General features: G+C 32.5%; 1 protein-coding gene across 9 annotated transcripts in view; it reads right to left on the reverse strand.

The window, feature by feature from the left end:
- Positions 1-344: 344 nt before the first annotated feature.
- Positions 345-20,629, reverse strand: part of LOC120115099 (receptor like protein 21-like) — a 74,278-nt gene continuing 53,993 nt past the window's right edge. For 4 of the 9 annotated variants that reach the window (XM_039135847.1, XM_039135853.1, XM_039135848.1 and 1 more), the window contains 13 exons: positions 12,938-13,090; positions 12,709-12,783; positions 12,456-12,614; positions 10,377-10,529; positions 10,181-10,255; positions 9,928-10,086; positions 7,847-7,999; positions 7,651-7,725; positions 7,398-7,556; positions 7,221-7,295; positions 3,490-3,642; positions 3,268-3,414; positions 345-2,545 (listed from right to left, as the gene is read on the reverse strand). In XM_039135847.1, the coding sequence (XP_038991778.1) occupies positions 354-2,545; positions 3,268-3,414; positions 3,490-3,642; positions 7,221-7,295; positions 7,398-7,556; positions 7,651-7,725; positions 7,847-7,999; positions 9,928-10,086; positions 10,181-10,255; positions 10,377-10,529; positions 12,456-12,614; positions 12,709-12,783; positions 12,938-13,090 (3,728 nt within the window). In that variant the 3' untranslated portion in view covers positions 345-353. Of the gene's footprint in view, positions 2,546-3,267; positions 3,415-3,489; positions 3,643-7,220; positions 7,296-7,397; positions 7,557-7,650; positions 7,726-7,846; positions 8,000-9,927; positions 10,087-10,180; positions 10,256-10,376; positions 10,530-12,455; positions 12,615-12,708; positions 12,784-12,937; positions 13,091-13,287; positions 13,447-13,599; positions 14,018-20,629 lie in introns of those variants that run through there. The other 5 variants (XM_039135854.1, XM_039135849.1, XM_039135850.1 and 2 more) reach the window with 5 other exon arrangements.

Here is a 20,629-nt window from a genome sequence, read left to right on the forward strand (position 1 = left end):
GGTAAAATATACAAAAGGTCTCTCGACTATATGACATTGTTTTATCGAGTCCTCTAATTATTAAGTTACAAAATGGTCTTTCAACTATAGGGCAATGGTTGTTGAGTTCTTAAAATGATAAATTTGAGGACTTAAACAAATAAGTTATCCAATCGAGTTTATCTTACTAAGGTACCTTGTTTATTAAGACATGTAAACAGTAAATCACAGTATACATTGATAATTGAACATTCCTATACAATGATAAAACTATATTAAGACCAAGGCTATCAGATCAAAAGATCAAAAGATCAAATTTTCTTTCCTTTCCTTGGATCAGCACGAAACAACTTCTAATGAAATCTTCATGGCAGCTAAGCACAAATTTTGGAGATGTGATACACAATGAAATTTCCCATGGTTGAATAGCGACAGGTAGTGACGCACTTCCCAACGAAAGAAAACCAAGTTCTTCGCCAATGTGGATTTATGTAAAGCACGATAAAAACTGTCAACAACATCACTACATAGGAAACCACAAAGCTCACACAAAAAACATACTTGTCTACCCAATTATCTTCTCCTTCATCATCATCTGACGGAGTTGACTCTGTTGATGGTGCGTCGGCTTTCGAGCAACTTTTATTCAGTAAAGGTCCACAGAGAAAAGGGTTCCCCTCATAACTGTTTTCAATAAAGGTACCAAATTGAGCTTTCGATTCTGGAATACTGCCTGACAAGTTGTTGTATGCCACGCTGAAAACCTCCAGAGTATTCAACTCTACCAACTGGTTTGGGATTTCACCACTCAACTTGTTGTAGGAAAGGTCCAAACTCTCAATCTGCTTAAGTTTTGAAAATGACGAGGGTATAACTCCGACCAAGTTGTTGTGTGACAAGTTTAAAGAATAGATTTCACTCAAGTTTCCTAATTCGCGTGGGATCTGACCAGTTAACTTGTTGCATGATAAATCAATTCCGGTCATATACTGAAGGATGTTACCCCCATACGAGTGGAACCAACTCTTTGTTCTGAAATCTATCCGTTCTTCAATGTAGCTGTCGGCAAAGGAATGATTTATTATCGTTTTACCCTCTGTTAAAAATCTTTCCACTTTCTCATGTTGTATGATCTTATTCTCATGCGTTTGTAAAGTTAAATTTCCCAAACAAGAAGGTATAGAGCCAGAAAACATATTTTGAGAAAGATCAATAATGCTCAAGGAATTCAAATTGCATAATTGAACTGGAATTTCACCTTGTAAATGATTAGCTCTTAACAGAAGGACACTCAAAGAAGAAAGAGTGTCAATCCATTTCGGAATCCTACCGGTTAAATTGTTTTCTCCAAGATCTAATGTCACAAGTGAAGAGCTATTATAAAAAGCAAGTGACAATGTACCGCTCAGTCTATTCCCATGAAGGTGGACATGCTCTATGTGTGGAGGATTGACGCAGGATGGTATAGAGCCAGATAAATTGTTTTGAGAAATATCCAAAAATTCCAAGTAATTCAATCTGCAAAACTCTATTGGAATTGAACCCTCAAAACTGTTGTTAGACAAAGCCAATCTCCGCAAATCTGACATGTTCCCCATCCATCTTGGGAGCTTTCCATACAACTTGTTATTACTGAGATCAATTTCCTCCAGTGAAGTTGGAAACTGAAAAGTAGAGACATCAACATTGACCATCTCTCCAGAAAAATTATTTCCATCCAAATATAAATTTAACAACCCATTTGCTTTGAGAATCGCAGGAACTACATTTCCGCTGAGGTTGTTATTTGATAGTCTCAAGCAGTCCAAGCTTTTCATGATCAACTCTTCCGGTACTCTTCCAGACAATTGATTGTCTGACAGATCTAAAAAAAATAAATCCTTCATGCCACTTAAACAAGGAGGGATGTTACCTTCAAAGGCATTCTTAGATAAGAATATGAATTCCAAATGTGGATAAATTGAACATATGTTGGATGAAATCTGACCTTGTAACTTGTTATCAGATATGTCAAATGAAGCTAAATTAGAATTAGGAACTGACGGTAATCTGAGACGACCTTTAAAAGAATTACCATTCAAGATGAACTCCTCTAACTTCGTATTGTTTTCTAACAACCAAACTGGAAACGTTCCACTGAAATTGTTTCCAGAAAGATCCACAAATCTCAAGTCATATTGGTAGTGAAGGAAGGTGGGAAGTTCAAGACTGAGTTCTTGAGATGTTATGCAGTTTGAGAAATTGATCTCTCTTAGCTGGAACTTTGGGATGAGCGTATAGGAGGAAGGTTCCATTACCATATTGTTTTCATCAATGTAGAGGAACTTGAGGTTTGGTAAATTTGTAAATGGAACCAATGACATTGGAATTTGAAAATGATTTCTTGAAAGGTGGATGGATCTAAGTGATGTAAGATTTGTTAAAGGAATTAGATTTCCATTGAGTCGATTCTTAGACAAATCTAACTCACGAAGAGAAGTCAAGTTACTCAAACAACGAGGAAGCATCCCTTCAAGTGTATTCCGACGCACATCCAATATTTCAAGCTTTTTTAGATCACACCATCCTGAAAATATTATAAATTTTGTAATCGAAATTCTAATTAAAATTGGTTTGAAAAAAATATTAAATAAAAGAAAGCTAATGAAAAATTATTGAAGAGATACATTCTAGAAATTATATGGGTAAATTATACATTTAGTACATAAACTATCAATTTTAGTACCTAAACTTTTAAATTTTTCAAAACTATACCTAAGTTTTAGTTTTTGTTTCGTTTTAGTACCCCGTTGTTAAAAAACTTAAACGATTATTTGCACGTGGCACCATTTTTAAGGGTAAATTGCATCATTCATCCCCCTCAACTATCTTCTCACTCCTATTTTGGGCACTAAAGTTTAATTTTTCTCAATTTAATTACTTAACTTTCAAATTACTCCTGATTTAATCACTCAAACTTTTTAATAAAAATAATCTCATGTCACAAAAATTATTAATAAAATATACTAGTGTGATTAAAATGGGAGTAATTTGAAAATTGAGTAGTTAAATTGAAATTTTTGAACTTTAGTACGAAAATAGGAGTAAGAAGATAGTTAAGTAATAAATGATATAATTTACCCATAAAAATGCAGTGCCGTTAAGTTTTCAACGATAATGTACTAAAATGTAACAAAAACTAAACGTTAAATATAATTTTAAGAAAACTAATAGTTTATGTACTAAACATGTAATTTACCAAATTATATTTGAAAAATTATGAGGTCTAGATTTGAGCCATAAATTTACCTTGGTTAGGTAAGGAACCAATAAGTCCACAATCATATAAGGACAGAGTTTTAAGAGAAGTGATTACTCCAATGCTCTGTAAAATATTAGTGTTGAGAGTAGACCCATCGAGAAGTATTTCCTCCACGTTCGTCGACAGATTTAATCCTAATAAATGGCAGTAGGTATTAGAAGTTAATCAAACATAATAAAGCAGTGTTGGAATTGAAAACAATGACTTACCTTGAGTACTCATAGCCTTGTTCAGATGATTGCCAACTAGAGACAAGGTCTTAACTGTTGAAAAAGCCTCGACCAAGTTCAGCAGCGAAATACTTCCATCGGTGAAAGCCGTATCGAGAGAAACAACTTTTAACTTTTTCAATCCCTTAATTTCTGTGAGAGAAAGGAGTAGATAAATATTTTAATAATGAAAAGAATGTGTTATGTTGAAGCTTTACAATTACTCTTCTTTCATTTTATTTTATTTTTGAAAATTAATCACGATATCCAATCTTTTTGTTTGTGGATAACTTACAAAACTCTATTCACTGGAAAGGGTTATGGCAGATTGTGGGTCGTTATGGTGAGGTTTTGAGTGTGTATCTTCCGTCGAAGAGGAGTCGAGCAAGTTCTAGGTTTGGTTTCGTAAAAGTTGGCAACATGGTAGAAGCTGATAGAGTTAAGGAACGGTTGAATGGTCTTATGGTGTATGGTAGTCGCATCTCAGTGAGTTTTGCTAAGTATTCTTTGAAGGCTATGAAGGATAAATGTGCGCAGTGTAAAGGGCCTTGGAAAGGAAATACTGTAAATCCTATTGCAACCGGTATTTCTCAAACTAAGGAAGATAGCCTAGCGTGTGTTTCCAGAAAGAAAGTTGAGGGGCATGTGGTTGAGGACGAAGTAAGAAAGTTGAAGAGGTGTTTGGTGGGTGTTATGGCTGGTGTTTGTAGTGTTGGGAGTATTGTTGATAGATAATCTAATTGGGGTTTAGGGGAAATTAAAGTTCAAAGACTTCGTGGGAACTCTTTTCTGCTCTCCATCGAGGATGAAGATCTTTTTATCATGCTTGAAGACCTTCGGTGGTCTTATTTGAAGGAGATTTTCGTGGATGTTATGTTTTGGACAGAGTCTTTCTGCCAGAAGGAGAGAGTTGTTTGATTAGAGATAGAGGGTTTATCGTTACATTGCTGTAATGCTGTCACTCTGAAAAGAATAGTGGGTTTGTGGGGTACTTTTGAGGCGTTTGGTGATAACATTAACCATCATTTAGATTGTGAGAAAGTTAATGTGCTGATTTCTACTTCTTCGGAAACTCGGATTGATGAAGTTGTAGATGTAGTGGTGGAGGAAAATAAATTTGATGTTCGCATTCTTGAAGTTAGGATGGTGGACCATTCTTTAGGCAATTTGTCTAAATCTGAAATCCTGAAGAAAAAAGAGATTGAGGTTGAGAAGGAAGGGGCTGAGGGTGAGGTTAATAATTCAGGTGTTTCTCCGGTTAAAGATGATCTGACGGTGGCTTCTGAGTCGGGAAGTTCTGATGGCAAGAAAGGGTCTCCTTCTTGCTCTGTGGATAGTCTTTGCTGCCATAAAAAGGCTAGTTTGGGGAAGCCGATTGAGGTCGACTGTGGTGTCGAGGAAGGTGGCCAGAGTGTTGGCCTTGAAATTTCAGATCATTGTAATCTCGTGGGGTTGCAAGGAGTGGATATCGATGGGGTTGAGAATCTGGTTGTCGAGCCAAATGTGGTCAGTCCTATTATAGACGGGACTTCAAAGTTGGAGGATAGAGTATTGGTGGGTGCTTCTGAAATTGTTTCTCCAGAAATTGAGCCTCCTTTAAGGATGGGTTTAAAGAATGGATTTTTATTAGATTCTCGTAGAGATTTTCTGGTGGATTCAGGGGGAGGAGTAATGATTTAGTTTTGGGTCCTGTTAACTCTTTGGAATTAGGCGACGTTAACATAACGAAGATATCGGGAAATGAGAGTTTCGGGGGAGTACTAGAAGAGATGTCATGTGTTCCAGAAGTGTCTATTAGGAATAAAAAGAAGATGCAGAAATTTGGTTCTTTGTTGGAGATTCAGGACTCAGTTCTATCGAAAGCTGAGAGGAGTCGAAGAGATCGAGCGCTGAAGAATTCCAAGTTCAAGAAGTCCGATCTGGAATCTACTGAATTATCAGGTAGATCTATTTCAGATTCCGACTTAAAGAAAAAGTGGAAAGCTGCGTATGCTGAAGCCGAGGAGACTCTGTCAGTAGCAAAGATGCTTGGTATAACTTTGGTTGAGCCTGATAGGAAGGTTCTTGATGAGTTAGTGAAGTTAGATTTGTGTTGAGGGTAGAGAGGGTGTTGTAGGGCAGGTGTTAAGTTTTCCTTTTTGGTTTTCGGTTGGTGAGGTCCCTACCGTGGATTTTTTTTTGGAGGTCCTGAAAAAGTCTAGCTGAAGGGTTTGTGTTGGTTTGTTTCGACTTGTAGTGGGGTTTAAGAATCGGGAGTATTTTAGCTACCTAGTATGTTCCTTTGCTTTTGATTGTTGATGGAGGTCCTAGAGTTGGTTAGATTAAGGGCTCTTTGTGGTTTTCTTTGACTTGTAGTGGGGGTTTAGGTTTCGGGAGATTTTCAGTTTTCTTTAGTGTGTAAGCCGTCTAGTGATTTTTATTTTTTTAGTAGGGGAGGTGTGAGTCTAAGAATTTAGATTGGTTTGTTTATGAGTTCGTTTTATTGGCTTTTGAGGCGTTTTTGGTGGGTTGGTGTGCTATAGTTAGAGTGTCGTTATCTAGGACGTCTTGGTTTGTTCATGAGTTATGGGTTTTTAGTATGGAGAAGTTTCTTGCGACTTTTCATATCAGAGAAAGGATTTTTTATGCTTTGAAGAAAGTTATTTGGGTGGTAGTGGAGTTGAGGTTGAATTCTGAGTCGCTTTTGAAGGTTTATTATATAAAGTTCCATATACTGCGTTATGGGGTATCTAAATTTTGTCTTTCTTAGATAGTGGAGTGGTATTTCTAGTGCATAACGCTTTGGCGATAGGAGGTGGTCTGCATGTGAGTGTATTTTGGGCGATTGTAGGACGTGTTGCGCAGCTTGCTTTAGTTTACCGTTGGGATTTTGGATTTTTTTAAATCCAAAGCAATGTTGGGGAAGCAATTTTATATTACGCCTAGTGTTTTGTGTTTTATAATCTCATGGTTCAAAACAGTGTGTAGCGGGGAAGCACTTTTACATTGTGTCAGGTGCTTTAAATTTAATATTTCATTTGTGGAGGCTTGTGGGGCACTAGAAGGGTTAGTGGGGCGCATGAGGTTTTATAATTGCCTAGGTTTTCTATCGTTGCATCCAGGCAGTCTTCTCTTAGTTACCGAAGTAGTGCTTATTGGAGGCTTCTAGCATTGCAAGTCGGTTTCACTCATATGGTGCTTGGTTGCGGTCTCTTCATCGACTTTTTTCTATGGTGGTCCGCTTTTGAGATTTTGGAACGGTTTGGATGTCTTTGGATCACTCTTGAGATCATTGTTCGCGTTGATGTTTTTGAGTTGCTTTCATTAGGTGTTGGTGATCATTGTATGCATGGCTTTCGTTTTTTGGTTGTGTTTGTAGTGTTTCTCTTATGCAACACTCTTTTCCTCCAATTAGATTAGGGAGGTTTTTAACGAGACTCATAAGTTGTACTTCGACTCGTGATTTTAATAAATCTTCTTTCCTATCAAAAAAAAAATACTGTAGAGGCGAGGGTGACCCTCCCACCCAGTTTTCTATATTCGCAAACGCCAGGATTCGAACCCCTGACCTTGCTGAAGTGACTAGTGCCTCATCTCACTAGACAAACTTGTTGGTTCTTCTTTCATTTTATTAATTATACAGTTTTTCTCTTTTTCTAGATTTCCTATTTTCAATATAAGTAATCCACCTGATGGATCATTTTCAGATAATTACTTTGTTTAAGCAAAAACTAAGTTTATTTAAATGATACCTTTGTGGATCACAATGTCTTTAAATTGATTACGGCTCATATCTAGTTCCCTTAAGTTGGTAAATATATCCAAATCTGAGAAAAGAAAAATAAGAGATAAACTCCATTGATCAGAACGTTATTAATAGTTTTGTTAACAGACTTGGAAGAATTTTGACAGAAAAAAGATGCTTTTACCTTTCATATCTAATGATCCTTTTAACAGATTTTCGCTCATGCTCAACTTCTTCAGATTTGAAAACACTTTTAGGGATGCAAATGCACTGTTGTTGAGGAGATTTCCATCTAAACGAAGCTCTTCTAAATGGGCAAACTGCTTCAGTTTTGTACCAGCATCTATAAAAGATTGATTTAAATAATTTAATCATAAAAAAAGATTAGCATAAATTTTATTTATGTCTGAGACAATTGATCAAATATAAATGCATACCATTGAAGGATTGAAGGCTTTCTATTTGATTCCAACGTAAATCCAAGTACTTCAAGTTTGTCAAATTTCTCAATCCTATATATATATATATCAATTCAAAACTTTAATGAACAGGTAAACAGAAAAAAGGTAAATCTAAAACTTTAGTTGATAATGAAAAATCGTCAAATGTCAAAAAAGGTTATAGTTTTATTACCTTTAATATCTATCGAACCTTGCAAATTGTTGTTGTTCATAGCCAAGGATTCTAGGTTTGAAAGCCCCTCAAGGAACGAAAACGTGTTGTCCCGAAAGTGATTAAAACTCAAATCAAGTTTCTGCAACTTTGGTAGCCTCAATTGTGCTTCATCTATTGTAGAAACAACATGTCCCTAATTAATATCATCGGATACTGAATATTTTATAAGTTGACCAACTTGAAAACAACGTAGGGTTAATTGCCATCTAAAATTAAAAATCTGATGTGGACATATTAGTTGCTGCAATAACATAAATAAATGATAATATTCCATGTTTAAGTTTATTTGATTAATTAACTTAATTGAATGACTTGATCCTTGGATTTGATTGCCTCCTAGATATAAATACCGGAGAGACGAAAGCTCACTCAAAGATAGCATGCTACTATCATTCAACTGGTTCCAACTTAAGTCAAGAATCTCCAAATTATTCAATGCAGTTGAGAGTTTTTTAAAACATGCAAAAATATTTTTTAAATACATAAAAGGAGTTAGTGGCTTTTCTTCAATAGAATAAACGTAACAATTATGGCTAATTGCAAAAACAACAGCTAGTTTTTGATGAAAACCTGTGTATAGTGGAATAATAAAAGATGAAAGTAAGGGCAAGACCTTCATTTTGAATGCAACCAGCAATGGCATTACTTCCTAAATAAAGACTCTTCAATTCCACAAAGGGAAGAAACATAGAGGCATTCAGATACACCCCTTGTTACCATACATTGTGTAACTAAGGTCGAGTCTTTTGAGTCGCCCTGTGGTGGTGTCCCTTTCCATTTAAAGCAATTAGGGATCTCCACCTCATCCCAGTTATTCAGATAATCGAAACCATTGAAGAAAGGTTTGAGTTGCAGGAGAGCAATTTTTTCATGCTCCAAACAAGCATAAGTTGTAGTACCTAAAAATATATGGGTAAATTATACATTTACTACATAAACTATCAATTTTAGTACCTAAACTTTTAAAATTTTCAAAACCATACCTAAGTTTTAGTTCTTGTTTCATTTTAGTATCCCGTTGTTAAAAAACTAAAACGGTTATTTGCACATGGCACCGTTTTTAAGGGTAAATTGCATCATTCATCACCCTCAACTATCTTCTCACTCCTATTTTGGGCACTAAAGTTTAATTTTTTCTTAATTTAATTACTTAACTTTCAAACTACTCCTGATTTAATCACTCAAACTTTTTAATAAAAAATGTCATGTCACAAAAATTATTAATAAAATATGTTAGTGTGATAAAATGAAAGTGATTTCAAAGTTGAGTAGTTAAATTGAATTTTTTTGAATTTTAGTACCAAAATAGGAGTGAGAAGATAATTGAGTGATGAATGAAAGAATTTACCCATAAAAATGCAGTGCGTTTAAGTTTTCAATGATAATGTACTAAAATGAAACAAAAACTAAACGTAAAGTATAGTTTTAAGAAAACTGATAGTTTATATACTAAACATGCAATTTACCCAAATTATATTTGAAAAATTACGAGGTCTAGATTTGAGCCATAAATTTACACCTTGATTCGGTAAGGAACCAATAAGCTTTACAATTACTCTTCTTTCATTTTATTTTATTTTCTAATAAATCACTGAAATCCAGATCAGATATTACAGAGGCAAAGGTTACCCTCCCAACACAGTTTGCTTCATTCACAAACATCAAGATTCGAACCCCTGACCTTGCTTAAATGACCTAGTGCCTCATCCCACTAGACCAACTTATTGGTTCTTTCATTTTATTAATTATACAGTTTTTCTCTTTTTCTAGATTTCCTATTTTTAATATAAGTAATCCACCTGGTGGATCATTTTCAGATAATTACTTTGTTTAAGCAAAAACTAAGTTTATTTAAATGATACCTTTGTGGATCACAATGTCTTTAAACTGATTACCGCTCATATGTAGTTCCCTTAAGTTGGTAAATATATCCAAATCTGAGAAAAGAAAAATAAGAGATAAACTCCATTGATCAGAACGTTATTAATAGTTTTGTTAACAGACTTGGAAGAATTTTGACAGAAAAAAGATGCTTTTACCTTTCATATCTAATGATCCTTTTAACAGATTTTCGCTCATGCTCAACTTCTTCAGATTTGAAAACACTTTTAGGGATGCAAATGCACTGTTGTTGAGGAGATTTCCATCTAAACGAAGCTCTTCTAAATGGGCAAACTGCTTCAGTTTTGTACCAGCATCTATAAAAGATTGATTTAAATAATTTAATCATAAAAAAAGATTAGCATAAATTTTATTTATGTCTGAGACAATTGATCAAATATAAATGCATACCATTGAAGGATTGAAGGCTTTCTATTTGATTCCAACGTAAATCCAAGTACTTCAAGTTTGTCAAATTTCTCAATCCTATATATATATATATCAATTCAAAACTTTAATGAACAGGTAAACAGAAAAAAGGTAAATCTAAAACTTTAGTTGATAATGAAAAATCGTCAAATGTCAAAAAAGGTTATAGTTTTATTACCTTTAATATCTATCGAACCTTGCAAATTGTTGTTGTTCATAGCCAAGGATTCTAGGTTTGAAAGCCCCTCAAGGAACGAAAACGTGTTGTCCCGAAAGTGATTAAAACTCAAATCAAGTTTCTGCAACTTTGGTAGCCTCAATTGTGCTTCATCTATTGTAGAAACAACATGTCCCTAATTAATATCATCGGATACTGAATATTTTATAAGTTGACCAACTTGAAAACAACGTAGGGTTAATTGCCATCTAAAATTAAAAATCTGATGTGGACATATTAGTTGCTGCAATAACATAAATAAATGATAATATTCCATGTTTAAGTTTATTTGATTAATTAACTTAATTGAATGACTTGATCCTTGGATTTGATTGCCTCCTAGATATAAATACCGGAGAGACGAAAGCTCACTCAAAGATAGCATGCTACTATCATTCAACTGGTTCCAACTTAAGTCAAGAATCTCCAAATTATTCAATGCAGTTGAGAGTTTTTTAAAACATGCAAAAATATTTTTAAATACATAAAAGGAGTTAGTGGCTTTTCTTCAATAGAATAAACGTAACAATTATGGCTAATTGCAAAAACAACAGCTAGTTTTGATGAAAACCTGTGTATAGTGGAATAATAAAAGATGAAAGTAAGGGCAAGACCTTCATTTTGAATGCAACCAGCAATGGCATTACTTCCTAAATAAAGACTCTTCAATTCCACAAAGGGAAGAAACATAGAGGCATTCAGATACACCCCTTGTTACCATACATTGTGTAACTAAGGTCGAGTCTTTTGAGTCGCCCTGTGGTGGTGTCCCTTTCCATTTAAAGCAATTAGGGATCTCCACCTCATCCCAGTTATTCAGATAATCGAAACCATTGAAGAAAGGTTTGAGTTGCAGGAGAGCAATTTTTTCATGCTCCAAACAAGCATAAGTTGTAGTACCTAAAAATATATGGGTAAATTATACATTTACTACATAAACTATCAATTTTAGTACCTAAACTTTTAAAATTTTCAAAACCATACCTAAGTTTTAGTTCTTGTTTCATTTTAGTATCCCGTTGTTAAAAAACTAAAACGGTTATTTGCACATGGCACCGTTTTTAAGGGTAAATTGCATCATTCATCACCCTCAACTATCTTCTCACTCCTATTTTGGGCACTAAAGTTTAATTTTTTCTTAATTTAATTACTTAACTTTCAAACTACTCCTGATTTAATCACTCAAACTTTTTAATAAAAAATGTCATGTCACAAAAATTATTAATAAAATATGTTAGTGTGATAAAATGAAAGTGATTTCAAAGTTGAGTAGTTAAATTGAATTTTTTTGAATTTTAGTACCAAAATAGGAGTGAGAAGATAATTGAGTGATGAATGAAAGAATTTACCCATAAAAATGCAGTGCGTTTAAGTTTTCAATGATAATGTACTAAAATGAAACAAAAACTAAACGTAAAGTATAGTTTTAAGAAAACTGATAGTTTATATACTAAACATGCAATTTACCCAAATTATATTTGAAAAATTACGAGGTCTAGATTTGAGCCATAAATTTACACCTTGATTCGGTAAGGAACCAATAAGCTTTACAATTACTCTTCTTTCATTTTATTTTATTTTCTAATAAATCACTGAAATCCAGATCAGATATTACAGAGGCAAAGGTTACCCTCCCAACACAGTTTGCTTCATTCACAAACATCAAGATTCGAACCCCTGACCTTGCTTAAATGACCTAGTGCCTCATCCCACTAGACCAACTTATTGGTTCTTTCATTTTATTAATTATACAGTTTTTCTCTTTTTCTAGATTTCCTATTTTTAATATAAGTAATCCACCTGGTGGATCATTTTCAGATAATTACTTTGTTTAAGCAAAAACTAAGTTTATTTAAATGATACCTTTGTGGATCACAATGTCTTTAAACTGATTACCGCTCATATGTAGTTCCCTTAAGTTGGTAAATATATCCAAATCTGAGAAAAGAAAAATAAGAGATAAACTCCATTGATCAGAACGTTATTAATAGTTTTGTTAACAGACTTGGAAGAATTTTGACAGAAAAAAGATGCTTTTACCTTTCATATCTAATGATCCTTTTAACAGATTGTGGCTTATGCTCAAATACCTCAGATTTGAAAACACTTTTAGGGATGCAAATGCACTGTTGTTGAAGAGATTTTCATCTAAACGAAGCTCTTCTAAATGGGCAAACTGCTTCAGTTTTGTACCAGCATCTATAAAAGATTGATTTACATAATTTAATCATAAAAAAAGATTAGCATAAATTTTATTTATGTCTGAGACAATTGATCAAATATAAATGCATACCATTGAAGGATTGAAGGCTTTCTATTTGATTCCAACTTAAATCCAAGAACTTCAAGTTTGTCAAATTACTCAATCCTATATATATATATATATATATATATATATATATATATATATATATATCAATTCAAAACTTTAATGAACAGGTAAACAGAAAAAAGATAAATCTAAAACTTTAATTGATAATGAAAAATCATCAAATGTGAAAAAAAGGTTATAGTTTTATTACCTTTAATATCTATCGAACCTTGCAAATTGTTGTTGTTCATAGCCAAGGATTCTAGGTTTGAAAGCCCCTCAAGGAACGAAAACGTGTTGTACCGAAAGAGATTAAAACTCAAATCAAGTTTCTGCAACTTTGGTAGCCTCAATTGTGCTTCATCTATTGTAGAAACAACATGTCCCTAATTAATATCATCGGATACTGAATATTTTATAAGTTGACCAACTTGAAAACAACATAGGGTTAATTGCCATCTAAAATTAAAAATCTGATGTGAACATATTAGTTGCTGCAATAACATAAATAAATGATAATATTCCATGTTTAAGTTTATTTGATTAATTAACTTAATTTACCCTTTGAATGACTTGATCCTTGGATTTGATTGCCTCCTAGATATAAATACCGGAGAGACGAAAGCTCACTCAAAGATAGCATGCTACTATCATTCAACTGGTTCCAACTTAAGTCAAGAATCTCCAAATTATTCAACGCAGTTGAGAGTTTTTTAAAACCTGCAAAAATATTTTTTAAATACATAAAAGGAGTTAGTGGCTTTTCTTCAATAGAATAAACGTGACAATTATGGGTAATTGCAAAACAACAGCTAGTTTTTGATGAAAACCTGTGTATAGTGGAATAATAAAAGATGAAAGTAAGGGCAAGACCTTCATTTTGAATGCAACCAGCAATGGCATTACTTCCTAAATAAAGACTCTTCAATTCCACAAAGGGAAGAAACATAGAGGCATTCAGATACCACCCCTTGTTACCATCCACTGTGTAACTAAGGTCGAGTCCTTTGAGTCGCCCGGTGGTGGTGTAGCAGTCAATCCCTTTCCATTGACAGCAATTAGGGATCTTCACCTCATCCCAGTTATTCAGATGATCGAAACCATTGAAGAATGGTTTGAGTTGCAGGAGAGCAATTTTTTCATGCTCCAAACAAGCATAAGAAGTAGTACCTTCCAACACCAACAACACACTCATCACAGCTATCCTAATAAACCATTTTAACTCCATCATCATCATCATCATCTCTCTCAGCTACTTTGAACTTGTATGTATATGATTTGAATAAGCCCTTGATCCACCTTGTTATTTATAGAAAAAAAAATAACCCTATATTTAATTCCTATAAAAATTTGGAATAATATATTCCAATATGAAACCAAGACAAAGGAAAAAGCAAGACTTGGAAATTGATACATAAGCCTTCCCATGCACCGACAAACTATTGACTTATGACTCAATGTGGTTTCTATCATCTACCCCAGTACCAAACTTAGTCTCCTTTCCATTGCTTCCTTCCTGGAAATTACATTAATCCCCACAAAAAAAAAGGAAAATAAATAAATTATAAATAATTGTATTCAGCGTTCGTCATCGTGATGGGGCTCATACAGATGATGCAAAGTAATCAAAATCTTAAACTTGAAACAGTCCGTGAGACCAACTATAAAGCCTTAAAATGAAGGACTTACCAAGTATTTCTATTTGCTCAAAGGGGCGGAGCTAGAAAAAAATTGGGTTGTCAAATTTAGAAATTACATGAAGAATTTTTTTAAGTGAAAAATTTGAATTTTAAAATTTTTATTGTTAAATGTTTTTTTTAAATGAGTCAATTTCTTTTTAAAGGGTGTCAAAATATTTCTAACACATATATAGTTTGAAACTTTTGGACTTAATATATATATTGGCTCTGTCAGTGTTTGCTCAAGAGCGAATACAAAGATTTTATGTTAGGATGCAACCTTATAAAATTATATAGGAGCAAAAACATAATAACACTAGAAAATATAAAGAAAATACTTTTATTATATGATAATTTAACTTTTTCAGAGAAACGACTTTCGGTCATCTGTTCTATCCCTGCCCCTGCACTTGCCACTACCTACTTACAATGCACCTACTTATACCCTTCAATTTGGGGTTTGGAAATCTTGAACAAGACAACGACCTTTGATAGGCAGCTAGCATACCTGCATAATGTTTTATTCTGCATTTAAAAAAGCGTGTTCCTGGAAAATTATATGGGTGGAAATTTCTTAAGAAAGGGACATCGTATGAATGGACCCCATAAACAAAATGGTCAAATTATTCTATTACTACTTATGTTATTAAATAAATAGTGGATATATTATCCTATTATAAATGCATGCTTAATGCATAAATTATAGGTTTAATTCTCGTTCTTGAAATTTAATCATTTTATGTTTCTATAATTCAATTGTATTACCTTTTTATTGATTCCAAAAAAATATTATCTTTATATTATTTGAGTCGGGACTAAAATTTCAAAATTAAAAAAAGTATAGATTTAAAATGTGTATAATCTTTGATAATTTTATGTTTAAAGTAAGCTAATTATTTGTTTTATCCTTTACTTTCCAATTGAATAAAAATTATTTAAAATATAATTATGAAAAATGTGTTTCTACTATAGAGTTAACGTGTAGAAAGTAGGGGTGATTATCAAGCGAGTCGATCGAGTTGGGCAATGCTCGACTCGTGCTCGTTAAAAAAATTTATTGTTCGACTCGACTTGTTTCTCGTTAAGCTCATTAAAATTTTGCATGACTCGTGCTCGTTAAAAAAACTTGTGGCTCAACTCGTTGCTCGTTAAGCTCGTTGCTCATTAAGCTTGTTACTCGTTAAGCTCGATGCTCATTGCTCGCCTCGTTGTTAGCTAAGCTCACCGAAATTTTTACCTTATTTTCTTAACTATAGGTAAAATCTACAAATATTATATAGAGCTAATATAAACATAATAATAAATTTAATTAAAAAATTGTCAAAAGAGTGTATGAAGTTAATTTTAAAGTCTAAACTACAAAGTAACAATTCACAAATACATTAAAATAATAAATAAGATTTTATTTTTGAGTGTATGAAATAATTTTGTATCTTTTAATAGTAGGAGGACTAGTCATATAGTTAGGAGATCATTTTGTAACTTTTAATAGTTGCACTCAATAAACAATATCATATAGTCGGGAAACCATTTGTATATTTTACCCAAAATTTTAATTTTGTTGACAAGAAAAACAAAATCTATGATATCGTTAAAGTAAAATAATTATCTTTTTTTTTTCAATTAAATAAAAATTCTGTGAAATTTAATTATGAAATGATATTTTACTTTATAGTTATCGTGTTGAAAGTGTTGGTTTTGTGGAAAATAAAAACGAAGTCTTCCTTTTTATTTGATTTTATACACAAGACTAGTACTTAAATCGTTGTAATATTTTCTAATTTTTGTCCGACGTTATGGGGACATTGAATTTGACATGAATGGTTGAAATTTGATCGTTAAAATATTGCATAAAGTCTTGGTTTGTGGAAAATTTAAGTCTTTTAAGTATTTTACACGCATTCAATTGGACTTTTGGGTAAAATATACAAAGGTCCCTTGACTATAGGACATTGTTTTATTGAGTCCTTTAATTATTAAGTTACGAAATAGTCTTTCAACTATAGGGCGATGGTTGTTGAGTTCTTAAAATGATAAATTTGAGGACTTAAACAAATAAGTTATCTAATCGAGTTTATCTTTTTAAGTGAAAAAATTGAATTTTAAAATTTTTATTGTTAAATATTTTTTTAAATATGAGTCAATTTCTTTTTAGAGGGTGTCAAAATATTTCTAAAAGAGGTTTCATTTTCTCTCTCTCACACACACAAACATATATATATATATATATATATATATATGAGTAAAAAGAAAGTTTTGAAACTTTTGGACTTAATATATATTGGTTCCGTCAGTGTTTGCTCAAGAGCGGATAAAAAATTTTATGTTAGGAGGCGAACTTATAAAATTTATAGGAAAAAAAACATAAGAACAATAAAAAATATAAAGAAAATATTTTTATTATATGATAATTTAACTTTTTCAGAGAAACGACTGTCAGTCATCTGTTCTATCTCTGCCCTGCACTTGCCACTACCTACTTACAATGCACCAACTTGCACCCTTCAATTTGGGGTTTGGAAATCTTGAACAAGACAACGACCTTTGAAATTTGATAGGCAGCTAGCATACTTGCATAATGTTCTAATCTGCATTTAAAAAAGCGTGTTCCTGGAAAATTATATGGGTGGAAATTTCTTAAGATCAAAGGGCCATTGTATGAATGGACCCCATAAACAAAATGGTCAAATTATTATATTGCTACTTATGTTATTACATAAATTGTGGATATATTATCCCATTATAAATGCATGTTTAATGCATAAATTATAGGTTTAATTCTCGTTCTTGAAATTTAATCATTTTATGTTTCTATAATTCAATTGTATTACCTTTTTATTGATTCCAAAAAATATATATTATCTTTATATTATTTGAGTCGGGACTAAAATTTCAAAATTAAAAAAAAAAAGTATAGATTTAAAATGCGTCTCATCTTTGATAATTTTATGTTTAAAGTAAGATAATTATTTGTTTTGTCCTTTACTTTCCAATTGAATAAAAATTATTTAAAATATAATTATGAAAAATGTGTTTCTACTATAGAGTTAAATGTAGAAAGTAGGGGTGATTATCAAGCGAGTTGGGCAATGCTCGACTCGTTCTCGTTAAAAAAACATTTGTTGTTCAACTCAACTTGTTGCTCGTAAAACTTGTTAAAATTTTGCTTGACTAGTGCTCGTTAAACTCGTTAAAATTTTGCTTGACTTGTGCTCGTTAAAAAAACTTGTGGCTCAACTCGTTGCTAGTTAAGTTCGTTGCTAGTTAAGCTCGTTGCTCATTAAGCTTGTTACTCGTTAAGTTCAATGCTCATTGCTCGCCTCGTTGTTAGCTAAGCTCACTGAAATTTTTACCTTATTTTCTTAACTATAGGTAAAGTCTACTAATATTATATAGAGCTAATATAAACATTAAAATAATAAATAAGATTTTATTTTTGAGTGTATGAAATAATTTTGTATCTTTTAGTAGTCGGAGGACTAGTCATATAGTTAGGAAATCATTTTGTAACTTTTAATAGTCGCGAGACTCAATAAACAATATTCTATAGTCGGGAAACCATTTGTATATTTTACCCAAAATTTTAATTTTGTTGACAAGAAAAACAAAATCTCTTATATCTTTAAAGTAAAATAATTATCTTTTTTTTCAATTAAATAAAAATTCTGTGAAATTTAATTATGAAATGAGATTTTACTTTATAGTTATCGTGTTGAAAGTGTTGGTTTTGTGGAAAAATAAAAACAAAGTCTTCCTTTTTATTTGATTTTATACACAAGACTCGTACTTAAATCGTTGTAATATTTTCTAATTTTTGCCCACATTATGGGGACATTGAATTTGACATGAATGGTTGAAATTTGATCGTTAAAATTTTGCATAAAGTCTTTGTTCGTGGAAAATTTAAGTCTTTTAAGTAGTTTACACGCATTCAATTGGACTTTTGGGTAAAATATACTAAAGGTCTCTCGACTATAAGACATTGTTTTATCGAGTCATATAATTATTAAGTTACAAAATGATCCTTCAACTATAGGGCGATGGTTGTTGAGTTCTTAAAATGATAAATTTGAGGACTTAAACAAATAAGTTATCTAATCGAGTTTATCTTACTAAGGTACCTTTTGTTAAGACATTTAAAAAGATTGGGGATTGGAGTTAAAACATGTAAACAGGAAATCACAATATACAATGATAATTGAACATTCCTATACAATGATAAAACTATATTAAGAACAACAGCCGGGAACACACCTCTAGAAAAGCTCGAAACAAACTACAACAATGTAGCTACACACTACCCCTGAATGAAACACAAATAAGAACTACACACATCCAAAACAACGAACAAAACCATGATACAACCTCCGAGACATAAGACATAAGAGATATGCCTAACAAAGGTTGTACTTTGTGATTTTTAATACAAAGTAACCATTTTTCAAAAAAAAAAACTATATTAAGACCAAGGCTATCAGCTTCCTTTTCACAAGGATAAGAGCTTTATTCAAACTACAAATTAAACAAAAGAAGGTGCGGAGCTAGAAAAAAAACTGGTTTGTCAAATTTAGAAATTATATGAAGAATATTTTTAAGTGAAAAAATTGAATTTTAAAATTTTTATTGTTAAATATTTTTTTTTAAATATGAGTCAATTTCTTTTTAGAGGGCGTCAAAATATTTCTAAAAGAGGTTTCATTTTCTCTCTCTCTCAAACATATATATATATGTAACCCCCTAGACCCGGCCTATACGTTTCGACTAAGTCTAGTGGCTCACATTATGATTCTTTAAGACATTTTTCCGAAACCGTTATTAAATCAATGTAAAATCACATTATAAATGACATGAAATTATAATAAATCATACTATCAAAACCCAACTTGTAAATATAATACCAATAGGTAATAAATTAATTTAAAACATATCTTAAAAATTAAATCACGATAAACCGAATAGTAATAGCAAAAGTGTCATCATATTAAAATATCATACTTTAAAATAAGGTCCATGTCAACAAAATAAAGTCAACTTGCAAGGTAAAAACATTACAATCAAATATACTTCAAGAGATATGTTGATCCTCCAAGTGCTCAATCAAGGGTATCTAACCAACAGTATCTGAAAGGGGAAAAATATTTTCGAAAAGTGAGCTAGGTTCAGTGTGTCCCAATATTACCATAAAATCACTATAGGTACACTAAACAAATCATAGTCCAATAAGTCTCATAAAATTATACTGCAGTAAATCTCTTTAAAAAAAACGTTACCCTAAGGGAACATCTTAGGGCCTGAGAGCCTACCCAAGATAGATTTCGGGGCCGTGGGGCCTACCTAAGAACACATCTTAGGGCCGCAGGGCCTACCCGAGAATAATCTCAGGGCCGCAGAGCCTACCTAAGAGTCACATTAGGTCTGTAAAATTTTCCAGCTTGATCAGAGCTGTACTTTATAAATTCGTATTCCAAAAATTCAATTGCACCGTGTTATAAATTCCATAAATCCATAAACATGATAATCATATACCATTTCAAAACAATTATCAGATAACAGTCATAATCCATAAATCATCACATTAAATCGGTGCATCAACAATACGAAAACCAAAGAATTCAGTGTACCACATATTAAAACAAATAAAACAGTTCAGTAATAAATAGGGAACACACCTCGATAATATGTTCAAATCGTGGATCTACTGATTGCTGGTTTCACCACGCTCTGCTACAGTTTTCGAACCTAATTTATAATATCACTATATTACTAATGGGTAACATAAATAAATCTCTAAAATCATAAAATTTACGAGTCTTACGAGTGAATACTGGTATACGTGGTTTAACTGATCTAGAAGAGTTGGGTCGAGCTATCGAACGATCCGGAGAGTCTCTTGTACCTTCAAACAATAATAATTAATCAGCCCTAAATCTTACTTAATTGTTCAAAGCTAGAATTCTTAAGTATATAAGCATTTTTCGGGTTTGACTATCATTTTGGGGTATTTCGAGTCTGAATTTGGCCAAACGGATTGCGGAATCGGAATCAGGACGTCGAAAAACATAAAGTATGACTTTTTGAAAATTCAGATTCTTGGTCAAAGTCAAAGTCAACCACTTTGACCATCGATTTGGAGACCTTCGGGCTTGAATTTGGCGAAACGGACTGCGGAAATGGATTTGGCACGTCGAAAACTATCAGGATAGGTATACTCGGAAAAGATTAAC

The sequence above is a fragment of the Hibiscus syriacus genome, unplaced genomic scaffold, assembly GCF_006381635.1.
Source record: "Hibiscus syriacus cultivar Baekdansim isolate YM2019G1 unplaced genomic scaffold, ASM638163v2 tig00110258_pilon, whole genome shotgun sequence".
Classification (NCBI taxonomy): domain Eukaryota; kingdom Viridiplantae; phylum Streptophyta; class Magnoliopsida; order Malvales; family Malvaceae; genus Hibiscus; species Hibiscus syriacus.